This window comes from Ochotona curzoniae, unplaced genomic scaffold (genome assembly GCF_017591425.1).
Source record: "Ochotona curzoniae isolate NIBS_2020 unplaced genomic scaffold, NIBS_Ocur_1.0 contig_2321, whole genome shotgun sequence".
In the NCBI taxonomy this organism is placed as follows: domain Eukaryota; kingdom Metazoa; phylum Chordata; class Mammalia; order Lagomorpha; family Ochotonidae; genus Ochotona; species Ochotona curzoniae.
Genome location: NW_024465421.1, coordinates 457,967 through 470,745, shown reverse-complemented (window position 1 = coordinate 470,745; position 12,779 = coordinate 457,967). Strand labels below are relative to the sequence as shown.

Here is a 12,779-nt window from a genome sequence, read left to right as displayed (position 1 = left end):
AGGGCTAGGCTGTAGCACCCAACAGCAAGAGTTGGGACTAGGGGTGGACTAGGCCAGGCCAGGCTGCAGCATCTGTCGGCAAGGTCCAAGATAGGACGTAGTGATGCCTTGACCCTGCCCACCCTAATTGGTGGTCCTCCTGGGCATGCATCCTTGTCAACTACATGAACAGCATCGAAAGTAAAGTTAAAAAAAAAAAAAAAAGAATAGCCCACATTTTAGAAATGACAGGGAGAGGAAAACAAGGATGTTCAGCCTTAATTTCTCTGACTCTGAGAAGTAATGCAGTTACATTTGGAATTAGATCAGGCATCTTATAATCAGCTAAGAGGAGAAACGTCACGAGGATGAGGTTTGTCATTTAGGAGATTTCTTTACGCTTTGAGCGGCTACCCAGTAGCACTCTTTCTAGACAATACCCTAAGTTCCTTACTACAACAATTTGAGTACATTATTTACTTTCAAACTGTTGAACATCTCTGTATGTGTGTTAGCACTAAATTTTAAAATTAAGACCTTCGCTTACTTATTGAATTTTTTATTAAGTGTAGAAAAGTATAGCAGTCTCACCCATCAATCAGGGCTCCCCAAATGAACAGACCTTCATAGTTACCGCCTGTATTAGGACACGAGAAATTGTCACCACCCGGATGCTCCTCTCTGTCCCTCCCCTAACTCACCGCCACCTCTCTCCTCCCCAAAGAGCAGTGTCCTGATTTCAGGTGTTGGAAATCTGTCTCACTTGTGCATGAGCTTTAGAAATTCATGATGGAGAAAGTTTTTGAGATCTGCCCCTCCCTCATCACTGTGCCTGGAAATTCACTTGTGGTTTGGGTGATATAGCAGTAGTTCATTGTTATTGCTGTAAAGTATATTATTATATACCTTGACTCCACTTATCTGTTCTCATTGCGTTTCTCTGTAACACCACATTTGTCATAAGCCAGTCATCTGTACATGAGGATCTGCTTCTGGACTCTTGATTTCTGCTTCACTGAGATACTTGTCTGTCCCTGTGCCAACCTTACTCTCCTTATTGTGGCTTGCTTGTAGATAACTACAGAATTAAGCGTGGTTATAGCCGTGCGATGCTAATGCGTTGATAGCTAATAGAATAAGTCTTCCCACTGTGTCCTCTTGTTGTATTTCCCTTGACTGTTCTTGGTCCCTTGCATTTCCATACAAGTTTTGCAATCAGCTTGATATTGCTTGTTTCCCATGAGAGAGAGAGAGAGAGAGAGAGAGAGAGAGAGAGAGAGAGAGAGAGAGAGAGAGAGAATATGAAAGAAAGAAGAGAAGGAAGGAAGCTTGTTAACATTTTAATTGGTGGGCTGGCATTGTGGCTCACTGGGGCAATGCCAGCTCCTAAAGCAGAGCCCTGGCTCAAATCCCAAGAATTCTGCTTCCAGTCCAGTTCCCCAATACTTCAACTCATTCTCAACTCACCAAAAATGAAAACCCACCCAGATTTGCTGAAATGATGACAGCAGCACCTGTTTGCTTCAGTTCATGTCTGCTTTGTCTTTCCAGGTCTATAAAGGAGAATTTCAACTACCTGATTTTCTTAAAGAGAAACCCCAGGTACGGTACCCCGTGTCTGCTTCTACCTCTTGACGTGCAATAGATGGACCCTTGCGTGAAAGTGTTTTCAAAGATAATGAAATAAAAAGGACAAAACCAGGAAAGCAAAAGAAGGAGGGAAATGGGCTAATGGTTGAAAGATTGGCTTCCGGTACCTGTTGGTTTTAACAGTAATTGATCACAGTCCTGATGCCAGCGAGCTCACTACCTTCCTCAAGTGAGAAGTCAAAGCTGTTCCCAAGCCACACAATAGTCCACATCTGGGGCATGAGCTTTGGTGCATCTTCGCCAATCTTCTGACACCTAATTGGGAATAAAAACGTAAAGCTCCCCTTCGTGTTCTTTGAGAACGTTTACTTAATAAAACTCATCACAAAGAATGTAAAAGCCAGCCTTGTTTGAAAAAGAGGACTTGTCCAAAGGCTGTGAAGAATTCTTACATATCAGAAAGAGGAAAGTGTGGGCACAAGCCTTAGCACTTCAGAGCCCGTCACTGTGGTTAGTTGTATGGTTTATCACATGCATGCCCGCGCTTAGAGAAACTCTTAGAAAGGACTTGTGTGTGAACAAGCACGCTGAAGCCCCCGGAGCCTTGGGTTCGGTAACTAGCTGGGCTGGAGAGCGCTAACCTTATCATCACAGTCTTCCAAAGGGCTCACTTGCAAAGCTCCTGTGTCCTCTTGCTGTGGAACCAGGCGTGCCACCCTCCTAATGCACCTGCTTGTTCACCAGCCACTGCCCCACATGGCCACGGTTCATCCGATCCTGGCTCTCCAGGCAAACCCCGGTGTGGAGGTCAGGCTGGCTCAAAGCCCCCACCCTCCGCTGCACGCGCTTGGTGGTGAGCAGCCCTCATCCTGAGTGATGGCATCTTCTTAACACAAACTCCAGCGTGAATCAAGAGCCCTGATGCGTAACAAAGACACCCCCATGCTTTAGAGTCTTCCTCAGAGTTCTCCCTTGTACCACAGTAACAAACCGACAGAGCCCGTGAGCCAGGCCCAGTGTCTCCGCAGCAGCAGTTGCTTTTTATGCTGACCATGTGACAGGACTCTGAAACCTCTTTGCTTCCTTCCACAGACTGAGCAAGCGGAGTAGCAGAGCCAGGAACCTCTGTCCTGCGTGAGGTGAGAACTGGGGGGCATTAACACCTGACGCTTTGGGCCAAGAGAGAATTAACTGCAGTGATGTCTGCAGGGAACACGGCACGTAACCCTACAAATGAAGGTGCCTTTGTTGTTGTTCAGAGGCGTTTAAAATTATAATATATCTGCATGCAGCCTAGAGGCCATTAAGTCTAACCACCTGTTTGCTGATGGAGAAACTGATCTGGGATCAAGCAGGTTATTTGTCCAGATTGTATCACATAGATGAGGAAACCCAGAGCTAAAGAACACCATCTCCTGACCCCTCGCCAGGGCGCCTCCCACCTCTGCGCTGCGCTGGCAGGCGGATCTGCATAATGCAGAGCGGGTGGGTCGGTTTTTCAAGTCTGCCCTGCTGCTCATTTCACATCTCGGAGCACCAGCCGCTTAGTGGCAGAAGTAACGCTCCAGCTGCCAGCTGCTCCCAAACTGAGTGCTGTGGTGCTGCTCTAGGTTCTTTGGAACTAGCTTTTCTAAGGATCTGATAGTTTTGCTTGTTGGCTTTGTAGAAGTCTTACTGTATACAACTGTGTACTGAGTACTCACTCCATACCAGGCATAGTGCAAAGCTTTATAATTATGTGACATACAGTGATGTAAAACATGGCAAGTTGTGTGTGTGTGTGTGTGTGTGTGTGTGTGTGTAAAATTTTATTCCGTTCTCAAAACACCCCGGCAAGTGTGTAGTTTATTCCTGAGGTTGAGTATGACTTGCTGTGTGTGAATGGACACTCCTGGGGCATGTCTGTTGTGTGTGTGTGTGTCCTGAGTCAGTGCTAAGCGCAGCCACCTTGCTGAGCAGTGCACACTGAGTGTCAGACTTGTGCTCGTGGCCATGCGTGTGTCTCAGCAGTCATCCGTCCTGGGATGATGTGTTTATCCAAAATGCTTCCCTAAGCTTCCAGATAATCCCCAGCTCCTGCCAATAAAAACATCCTTCAGTGATGCAGGGCACGTGCTCGGTAACCCTAACCCTTCAAGTTGGCCACCGCAGCGTTTGGTCCCCGTTTGCTTGTTGGGGCCTGTAGGTGTCCACAGATTCCGACCCAAGGACTCTGGGAAGCCTGTGCTTTGGCATGCATCTGCTGAATTGTAGGCAGCAGTCCTTGCGTGTCCCCAGGAGCCCCTCTGCTGAGGTGAGCGTGCCTCTCCAGCCACCCTGTAAGGCAGCTCTCCCTCCTGCTGCACGGCGGAGAGCTGTGCGTGTTGCTGGTGCGGGGAAAACCCCCTGGGAGTGCCCACGCCTAACCGCGCCCTGTGTCTTTGCCCTAGGAGAGACTGCTGCCTCCTCCACCCAGGGGAGAGTGTGGCCCTGGGTGTCCCCCGCTGGGAGCAGCGGAGTGGATGCACCCAGCTGCAGCTCCTGCTCTGACCAGTCTCCCGCCGTTCTCAAGGTGGAGATGTGATCCGCCTCCTGAGCAGCACCTCGGGAACGTGGTCACATGCACGGCCTGGTGGCACGGGAGCCCCAGGGGACCCGTGTGTTCTGGTAAAACTCCTCTGCTCTTCATCTTCTCTTAACAGATTGCAAGCTTTGGTTTTTAAGGAGAGGGTTTTCGAATGGGATTCTGTAAGCAAGACTGAGCAGATTCACTTTGGAATAAGTTGTTCGTATGTGTTCTAATGTTTTATAGCGCCCTTGTGCCTGTTTAAATGTATTGATGTGGATAATATGAAATATCTTAATTATTTAAATAATTCACTGTATTGTTTCTGGAAAGTCGGGAAATTACTGCATACCTTTACAACTTAATGACTTTTGTATTTTATTTTTCAAAATAAAAGCTTTAAATGTGAGCCATAGTAATTCTGTGTTTTCATAAATGTAGTTTCAGAGAAGGACAAGACCTTAACAGGTGGCAATCAGATAAGCCAAAGTTTTTCCAATTGGTTCTCCAGGCATCCAAATTTATTAAAAAAAAGAAGAAGAAGAAAGAAAGACTTATTTATTCTCATCGGAAAGTCAGATTTACAGAGAAGGAGATACAAAAGATTGTACGTCCACCGGTTTACTCTCCAAGAAACCTCAATGACCGGAGCTAAGCTGATCTGAAGCCAGGAGCTTCTTCCGGTTCTCTCACGTGGGTGCAGGGCCCCAAGGCTTTGAGCCGTCCTTGACTGCTTTCCCAGGCCACAGGCAGGGAGCTGGCATCCAAATTTCTTAACGAAATTCTACCTACTTTATTTCAGAGAGACCTGTTAACCATCCATTTCCTCCTAATGATTTTTTCTCCCCTGTACCTCGCACCTCGGGAGATTCCGTTGTTGGAGGTGAGACTGTATTAAAGTGGGGAAAAGGCAGAGACCTGCTACCCCGGCTGGCTGGCTCAAAGGAACATGTTCCACTCTAGTGGCCTGAGGAAGCCAATGGTGTATTCTTTCACAAAATCTTACTTCTTTCTGATCTGAACACAATTCTCTCTCTGTCTCTCTCCTCCCCATCTCATCCCCCTTTTGATATGTATTTATTTATTAAAAGGTAGAGTGACAGGGGAAGATAGAAAAAGAGAGTGAAGTTTACTCCCTAAACGTTCACAGCATCCAGGGCCAGATCAGGCCAAAGCCAGGAGCCCAGAGCTCCACCTGTGTCCCTCATGTGGGTAGCCAGAACACGCAACCACTTGGCCTGTCCGTATCTGCTGCCTCCCAGGTGCGTTAGCAGGAAGCTGAATCGGGACTTGAACCAAACACTCCGATACGGGATGCAGGCATGCCAAGCAGTGCTTAACTTGCCCTGCCACGATGCCCACCTCAGCAGTTGCCCTGAGTCCTGCAAAGTACTGCATTTCTGTTTCACCTGGCATTCAGATCACTGCTAGCATCTTTATGGAGATGACTGTATTTGTGACGTGTTCAGATGTGATGGAATCAAACAGAACTCCTGCTGAACATGCAAAAAGATGGCGGGAGTAGAATGTGAGAAGACCTAACTTGGGAAGTGTGCGGGGTGGCCTGGGCCTGGCGGGGAACTTCCTGGACCCACTGTTACCCCCCACCAGGGGCAGCCTGAATCTGTTCTGTGAGCGTTGACAGCTAGAAGAAGAGCTGGGAGATAGCATTAGCCTGAACTGTATTTAGAAGTGGCCACTTTGTCAACTAATGATTCTAATAACATTTATCAGGAGCTTCTCATGGTCCAGGTGCTGTTTTAACTACTGTACATGTTTAATTCTACTCATCCTCTTGAGTAGGTATTATTTTTTAAAGATTATTTATTTTTATTGGAATGTCAGATATACAGAGAGGAGGAGAGACAGGGAGGAAGATCTTCCGTCCACCTGATTCACTCCCCAAGTGGCCGCAATGGCTGGAGCTGCGCTGATCCGAAGCCAGGAGCCAGGAGCTTCCAGGTCTCCTGTGTGGCTGCAGGGTCCCAAGGCTTGGGCCATCCTTGATTGCTTTCCCAGGCCACAGGCAGGGAGCTGGATGGGAAGCCGGGGCCGCCAGGATTAGAACCAGAACCTATATGGGAGCCTGCTGCATGCAAGGCGAGGCTACCGCACCGGGCCAGAGTAGGTATTCTTGATAACCATGTTTTAGAAGCTGTTAAAAGACTGCCTCAATGAAATCAAGTCCCTTTGCCAAGATTGTCCAGCAGGCAGTGCCAGAATACCTGCAGGCAGCCTGGCTCCTGCAGGTGCCTTTAATCACTGGCCTGGCCCTCAGTAACCATCACTCTAGAGGCACAAAATTCATCATCAGTGTTTGGTGACAACTTTCTGGAAAACCCTGCCTGTGCTCAGTCATTTTGTTTCTGTAATTGTGGGTGTCAAAAAGTACAGAGTCAGATTGCTTCACTTATCACTTCATGATCTAGAGGAAAAGCACCAAGGTCACATGTTAAGCCTTCCTAACAAAACTTAACAGTGTTAACCCCCAAAGCTAGCCAGCAGACAAGACCCCATTTACTGTCGCTTCAAAATCTTTTTCTCAGGGCACTACAGAACCTGGATCTGCCTGCATTTTCCTTAGGCAATGTCAGTATTTTCAAAATTGAGAGTCTTTGCGAGTTTGTCATGTTCAAAGACCACATTTGCATAGAGATCACTCCCTTCGTCATTGTGTTTGGGACAAAAGGTGTGACTTTTGTTCTTTTTCATTAATTGAATATTAGAGAAAGAGTGTGTGTGTGTTTAAAATCTTGTTAGAAAAATATATGATTTTTCTTTTCCCTTCGGAATTTATTGTTTACTATTGAAAATTCCAAATTCAGCCATTTTTCACAACCATTTTGTTTCTGTAGAAAGGGCCTTGTCTTGAGAAGGCAGGCCTAAAGTGCCCTCTCCTGGCCACACTGGGATGTCTGCTAAAACCTACCAAAAAAGCTTTAAAGTTCAAGTAAATAAATTACAATGTTGGAAACTTTTTCTACGAAGATGTTTATAAAAGCAAAATATTTGGGAGCAGCGCTATGATGTAGCATGCTAAGCCTCCACTTGCAGCGCCAGCATCCCCTCTGAGCGCCGGTTTGTGTCCTGGCTGGTGCACTTTCCATCCAGCTCCCTGCTTACGGCCTGGGAAAGCAGCAGAGGATGGCCCAAGTCCCCTGTGCCCACGTGGGAGAAATGGAAGAAGCTCCTGGCTTTGGATTGGCTGAGCTCTGGCTGTTGAAGTCTCTCCGGGAGTGAACCAAGTCTTAGAAGATGCCTCTCTCTGACTCTCCTCTGTGGGACTCTTTCAGATAAAATTAAAAAAAAAAAAAAAGAAGCAAAAATAAAAAAGAATTTAACTGTAGAAAGGAGTGATGAAATGAATTATGGCACAAGCCCACAATGAAAGACTAAATAGCCAAAGAATATTATAGAAGAACAATCACAGAAAAATGTTTGTATACATTAAAATTTGAAGCCACAAAGCTTTTTTTTTTTTAATGCAAAAGCAAGCAGAGTTTATTGTGCCAGCATGCTGCTTTTCATTTGCAATAACCCAGCAGTTTATAGTATCCAACAAGATGTTATAGAACTTTATACACTTTAAGGTAGAGGCAAGTGATCTATTATTTTATAGTCTTAACAAGCCACGTACTTGCCACTGAACTACATCGAGCCAGTTAGACTACTGGTTGTAGGAGTGTGCAAAACTTCTGAACAATTGCCTCGGAGCAAAAGAGCTAAATATTCTGACATAACCAAAACCGAGCTGATGGATCTTAATGTACTAAAATACAGCAGGGTTTACTATTAATTTTACTACAACTCTGAGGATACAGGCCCTGCACGGGAAGTCAGCACACAGTGACTCGAGTGAATTTAACCAATTAGCACTCTCACGTGTGACGTCAGTGATCACCTGCGGCTCCTGACACGCGATGCCTAGGCTGTGGAAGCCTCTTGAATCCACAACAACCCCACGAGGCATTAGACCTGGCCACACACAAAGTGGAAGTTCTACCCCCGTTGAGAGAAGAGCACAGCCATCTTTGATGGCTGCTTCTTGGCACTGGGGCGTGGACCACTGCGGTCCTTCACGGAGGGACACTCTTGCAGCAGCGTCCTGGGCTTTCCTCACCTGATGTGCTTGCTCTCTTGCTGGCTCTCCCGTCAGACCAGAATGCCTTTGGGGCCGATTCTGAGGCCACTGAGTGCTACTCGAGATTGCCAGTCTATGGGTCTGCTGCAAGAGCTGCTTCCCATGTTGGAGCATTTGAGCACCCCCTGACATCTGAGTTATCATTAAACACTTACATGCATATACCCGTATATTTTCCTTTTAGCTTATGTGGATTTGGGCTCCCGTGGCCAGGCTTGAAACTGTACCCTTAGCAGTAAGTCCATTTGAATGCATGCAGAACTGTACAGCTCAATAGACTTTGTAACTGCTGAGGAAACAGACATGACTCTCCAGGAGTCTAATTATACATCTGTATATCATTTTCAAATGAATTTAGCCTAGCAGTTCTCAGCTATGAGCATTTTCATCTATAAGCCAATTAAGATGGACTACGTAGCTTGCCACATAAACATGTATATATCAGGCCATGCACGTTATAAAACGAAACAGCTTTTGTAGCTGTTTCTTGAAAATTCTCTTAAGTCTTTCAAAGTTACCAGTTGTCAAAGTGAGGACTTTAGCTACTAGGCGACCACATTGGGCCCTTTACCCACTAAGCGATCACACCAGGCCCTCTAACCACTAAGCTGTCGTGCCGGGCCCTTTAACTGCTAAGCTATCTCACCAGGCCCTTCCCCTGTAAGTTTTTATATCAACCATTCCTGGATCCTTCCTGGTAGGATTCTAACCAATCCTGGCTCCCCACTGGCAAGGCTTCCCAAAGTGGTTTCTGCAACCAGTTTTTTTCTACACAAGTATCTTTACCAACCAAAGCATGTTGACAAATATTCTTATGAATTTGAGACTCCCTAGGGGCCATCTGGGAATTCCAAAACTCAGAAGAGTCAGGTTGATTCAAATAGTCACAGGTCAAAAAATGTTTTATCACTTACAAAGTGACCACACAAATAAATACGCATCAGGAAACACCCTTGAAAAATGCAGCTCTTTTTAAACCGTGAGAACTTAACAAAGACAATCCAGAGAACCCAAGAGTTACCTAACCGGAAGGCAAAATGTATATTTCCTCAGCCATTCACCAAAAGGAAAATATAACCTTAGACATAAGAATTAACGCATAAAATCATCTCAAAACTTTTAAGAGTGTAACAACATCGAAAGTTGGAACTAGAGCAGCTTACTGCAGTTGGATAGATAATTGACCAAGTCGCCAATTAAACAGACTAGCTAAAGGTCAAAGTTTCCATTTTTTTTTAACAGCTTTCAAAATAAGAGATTTTTCTTATTCTCAGATATGTACTAGCGTCCCTAGGTGTGCACACTTCAAAAACGTCTTGCAGACGTATCAATTCTAATGTCAGCACACGTTAGCTATTCGTGTTAAAAACTTAATGTTGTAATAGTATCGAAAAAATTATATATAAAACTTAGAAGATTCATTCTTCAAATTGTCTGACTTCCTCACCTCTTTCTCAGCATGCTTAAACCTTAAGTATTTTGTCCCAGCTTTCCCCCTCCATTCTATGACAGCCATTCTCCTGTTGGACAAAAAAATTCTCCAAGCAGTGCTCTTCCTTAATAATTCTTCTGTAACCTTCTCGCCAAGAACACGTTTTCAGTCTTATAACCATTTCCATCTGCTAATTTTTTTGATTTACATTATGAAACAGTCATGTAAGACTCCAAACCAAAACATTTTCTAAATAAAAGCAGGTTAAATGTTAGACACAATTGCTTTGGGCAGTCTTCAATTATTTTGCATATAGAGCCAATCCATGAAAACATTTTTAAACGCAAACCTCAGAATCAGAACCAGAACCAGAAGCGGTTACCTCCTTCCAGCTGATTTTGGGAACGTCCCCCTTCTCAAATGAAGACAGATATGAATCACAGTGGCAGGGACAAAGTCAAAGTCCCAAATTCTTCCAAGGCCAGGCTGCAAGCATGCCCCTCCCATCTCCAGGGCCCATAGGCCGGGAGCATCTTCTGTTTTGTTGAAGTCAAGGGTACGGGAGAACCCCATTTTGGCTGTTGTCTTAGGAGGCTGCCTAAGATTTACTGAACCTAATTAGCAGGGTTCAATTCTATCGTTTTCAAGGTTAAATACTTAGAAGATGTACACAATATAGGCATTTTTACCACACATCCTTTAAGAATCCGTTGTGCTCCTATAAGGCAAAAATCTCACAAACAATACGTCTTCGTAAATAAGAACATAGATAACTTATAACCTGAATCAATTTTGTGATTAATTAATATTTTGACCAATAAACCTAAACCTCAATATGCATTCTCTGTAACCATGTAAATATCCATCACTTTTTTTTTTTTTTAAAGATTTATTTTTATTATTTTGTTATTGGAAAGGCGGATGTACAGAGAGGAGAGACAGAGAGGAAGATCTTCCATCCGATGATTCACTCCCCAAGTGAGCCGCAACGGGTCGATACTACGCCGATCCGAAGCCAGGAGCGGGTCTCCCACGCGGGTGCAGGTTCCCAAAGCCTTGGGCCGTCCTCGACTGCCTTCCCAGGCCACAAGCAGGGAGCTGGAAGGGAAGCGGGGCCGCCGGGATTAGAACCGGCGCCCACATGGGATCCCGGGCGTGCAAGGCGAGGACTTTAACCACTTGCGCCACCGCGCCGGGCCCAATATCCATCACTTTAAAAGGACATATGAAGCAACCAACTTGGCATAGTTTCATAACATGGTGAGATTATAATCCACGTTGTTTCAAATAGCAACTAAATTATCCAAATGTTTGTCTCTTTGAGACTTCCATGGATCCTATGGAATTCCCAAAGTCAGGAGACTTGGTTCAGAATTTTGAACAATTCAGAGATCCAAAGAAGTGTTGGTTCAATGTACATTGAACTACCAACAAGTAGACCAGACTTGATGGCAAACCTGTCTTCAGCAGGGAGGGGTGGGGGGGTCTGGTCCAGCCAGCTCCTGCTCCATATCCTTTCGGGAGAGAGTCTTCTCACACACACACATCCAGCTTAAGAATAAAAACAGCATTTACTCAAGTCGAGGACAGGGCACGCTCAGGCTCCTGATTGGGAGCGCTCCAAACGGCCGATGGATGAACTCAGCGGTGTCCTCCTGGGTTCAGACTCAAGCCACAAAGCTTTCATGTGAACTTATTTCTGTTTCTTAGAGGACGGGGTTGTTTGACATAACGGTTAGAAGATCACTTGAACCACCACAACACGTATTGAGAGCCGAGGTTTGAATCCTGTCTCCACTTCCAACTTCAGCTCACGGGAATGGGTCCAAGGAGGCAGAAGGCGCTGATTCGAGTGGCTGGGTCCCTGCCGCCTGTGTGGGAGACTGGCTTCTGGCTTCCCAACCGATCCACTGCCAGCTCTGTGGGCACTTGGAGAGTGACATTCATTCTCTCTCTCTCCCTCTGCCTTTCAAATGAACATAAATGAAGAGATTATACTGTTTTTAAAATAAAAGCTTAGGGCCCAGCGGTGTGGCCTAGCGGCTAAAGTCCTCACCTTGAACGCCCCGGGATCCCATATGGGCGCCAGTTCTAATCCCAGCAGCTCCACTTCCGATCCAGCTCCCTGCCTGTGGCCTGGGAAAGCAGTCGAGGACGGCCCAAAGCTTTGGGACCCTGCACCCGCGTGGGAGACCCATAAGAGGCTCCTGGCTTCGGATCGGCATAGCATCGGCTGTTGCACTCATTTGGGGAGTGAATCATCAGATGGAAGATCTTCCTCTCTGTCTCTCCTCCTCTCTGTATATCTGCCTTTCCAATAAATAAATAAATCTTTAAAAAATAATAAAAGGTTAGCTAGTCAAGTAAATACAATCATTAAATTAACAGACATGAGACAACATGTTCAGAAATAACAGTGGTATCTCAGTGATATATCATTGGATTTTTGTTTTCTTTTTGATTTACTCTGTTTAAACGTGCTATGAATAATTACTTTCATCTTACAAATAAAAAAGCGAAATGCAATTATGTCGTGAAACCGAGCCCCTAGTCTTGCAGAAAATAAGACCGTCTTTGAATTTTGAATGGTGCTACATTATAACATGAATTATAAACTCATCGATACTTTCTGTCGACACATTAGTCAACCATTAGACAGAAAATTAGGAATCTTAGCAATGTCAAGACTCAGCTGTTGTTTGGTGGTTCACGTAAAACTCAGAAAAGAAGCAGGGTATCAGCTGATAGGGTCATTAGATGGGACATTTAGAGAGACCACAGTGAGGTCAGCGTTTATTTCTCCCTCGTGTAGCGTTTGGCAAACTGTGGCCGCTGAACCCCAGTCTGGCCACACCTATTCATTTGCCTTGTCTGTGGTCACCTTCCCACAACAGCGGCAGTTGAGTAGTCAAGACACAAACTCTCCGGCCTGCCCAGTGAAAGCACTGGGTGTCTGGTCCTTTACAGAACTGTACACATCCCTGCTCCTCACAGAATCATGTTGTCTTGGGATGTATGAATGTCTCACTGGATCTTGATGTCTCTAACCAACCAAAAGAACTCTGGACTTTTGGCTCCAAATATTGTAATTC

The 12,779-nt window shown here is 45.4% G+C and overlaps 1 protein-coding gene across 3 annotated transcripts in view; it reads left to right on the top strand.

Annotated features, from left to right (window-relative positions):
• Positions 1–4,521, top strand: part of TPST1 (tyrosylprotein sulfotransferase 1) — a 117,622-nt gene extending 113,101 nt beyond the window's left edge. For all 3 annotated transcript variants that reach the window (XM_040972753.1, XM_040972754.1, XM_040972755.1), the window contains 3 exons: positions 1,531–1,581; positions 2,662–2,708; positions 3,999–4,521. In XM_040972753.1, the coding sequence (XP_040828687.1) occupies positions 1,531–1,581; positions 2,662–2,679 (69 nt within the window). In that variant the 3' untranslated portion in view covers positions 2,680–2,708; positions 3,999–4,521. The remainder of the gene's footprint in view (positions 1–1,530; positions 1,582–2,661; positions 2,709–3,998) is intronic.
• Positions 4,522–12,779: the final 8,258 nt, after the last annotated feature.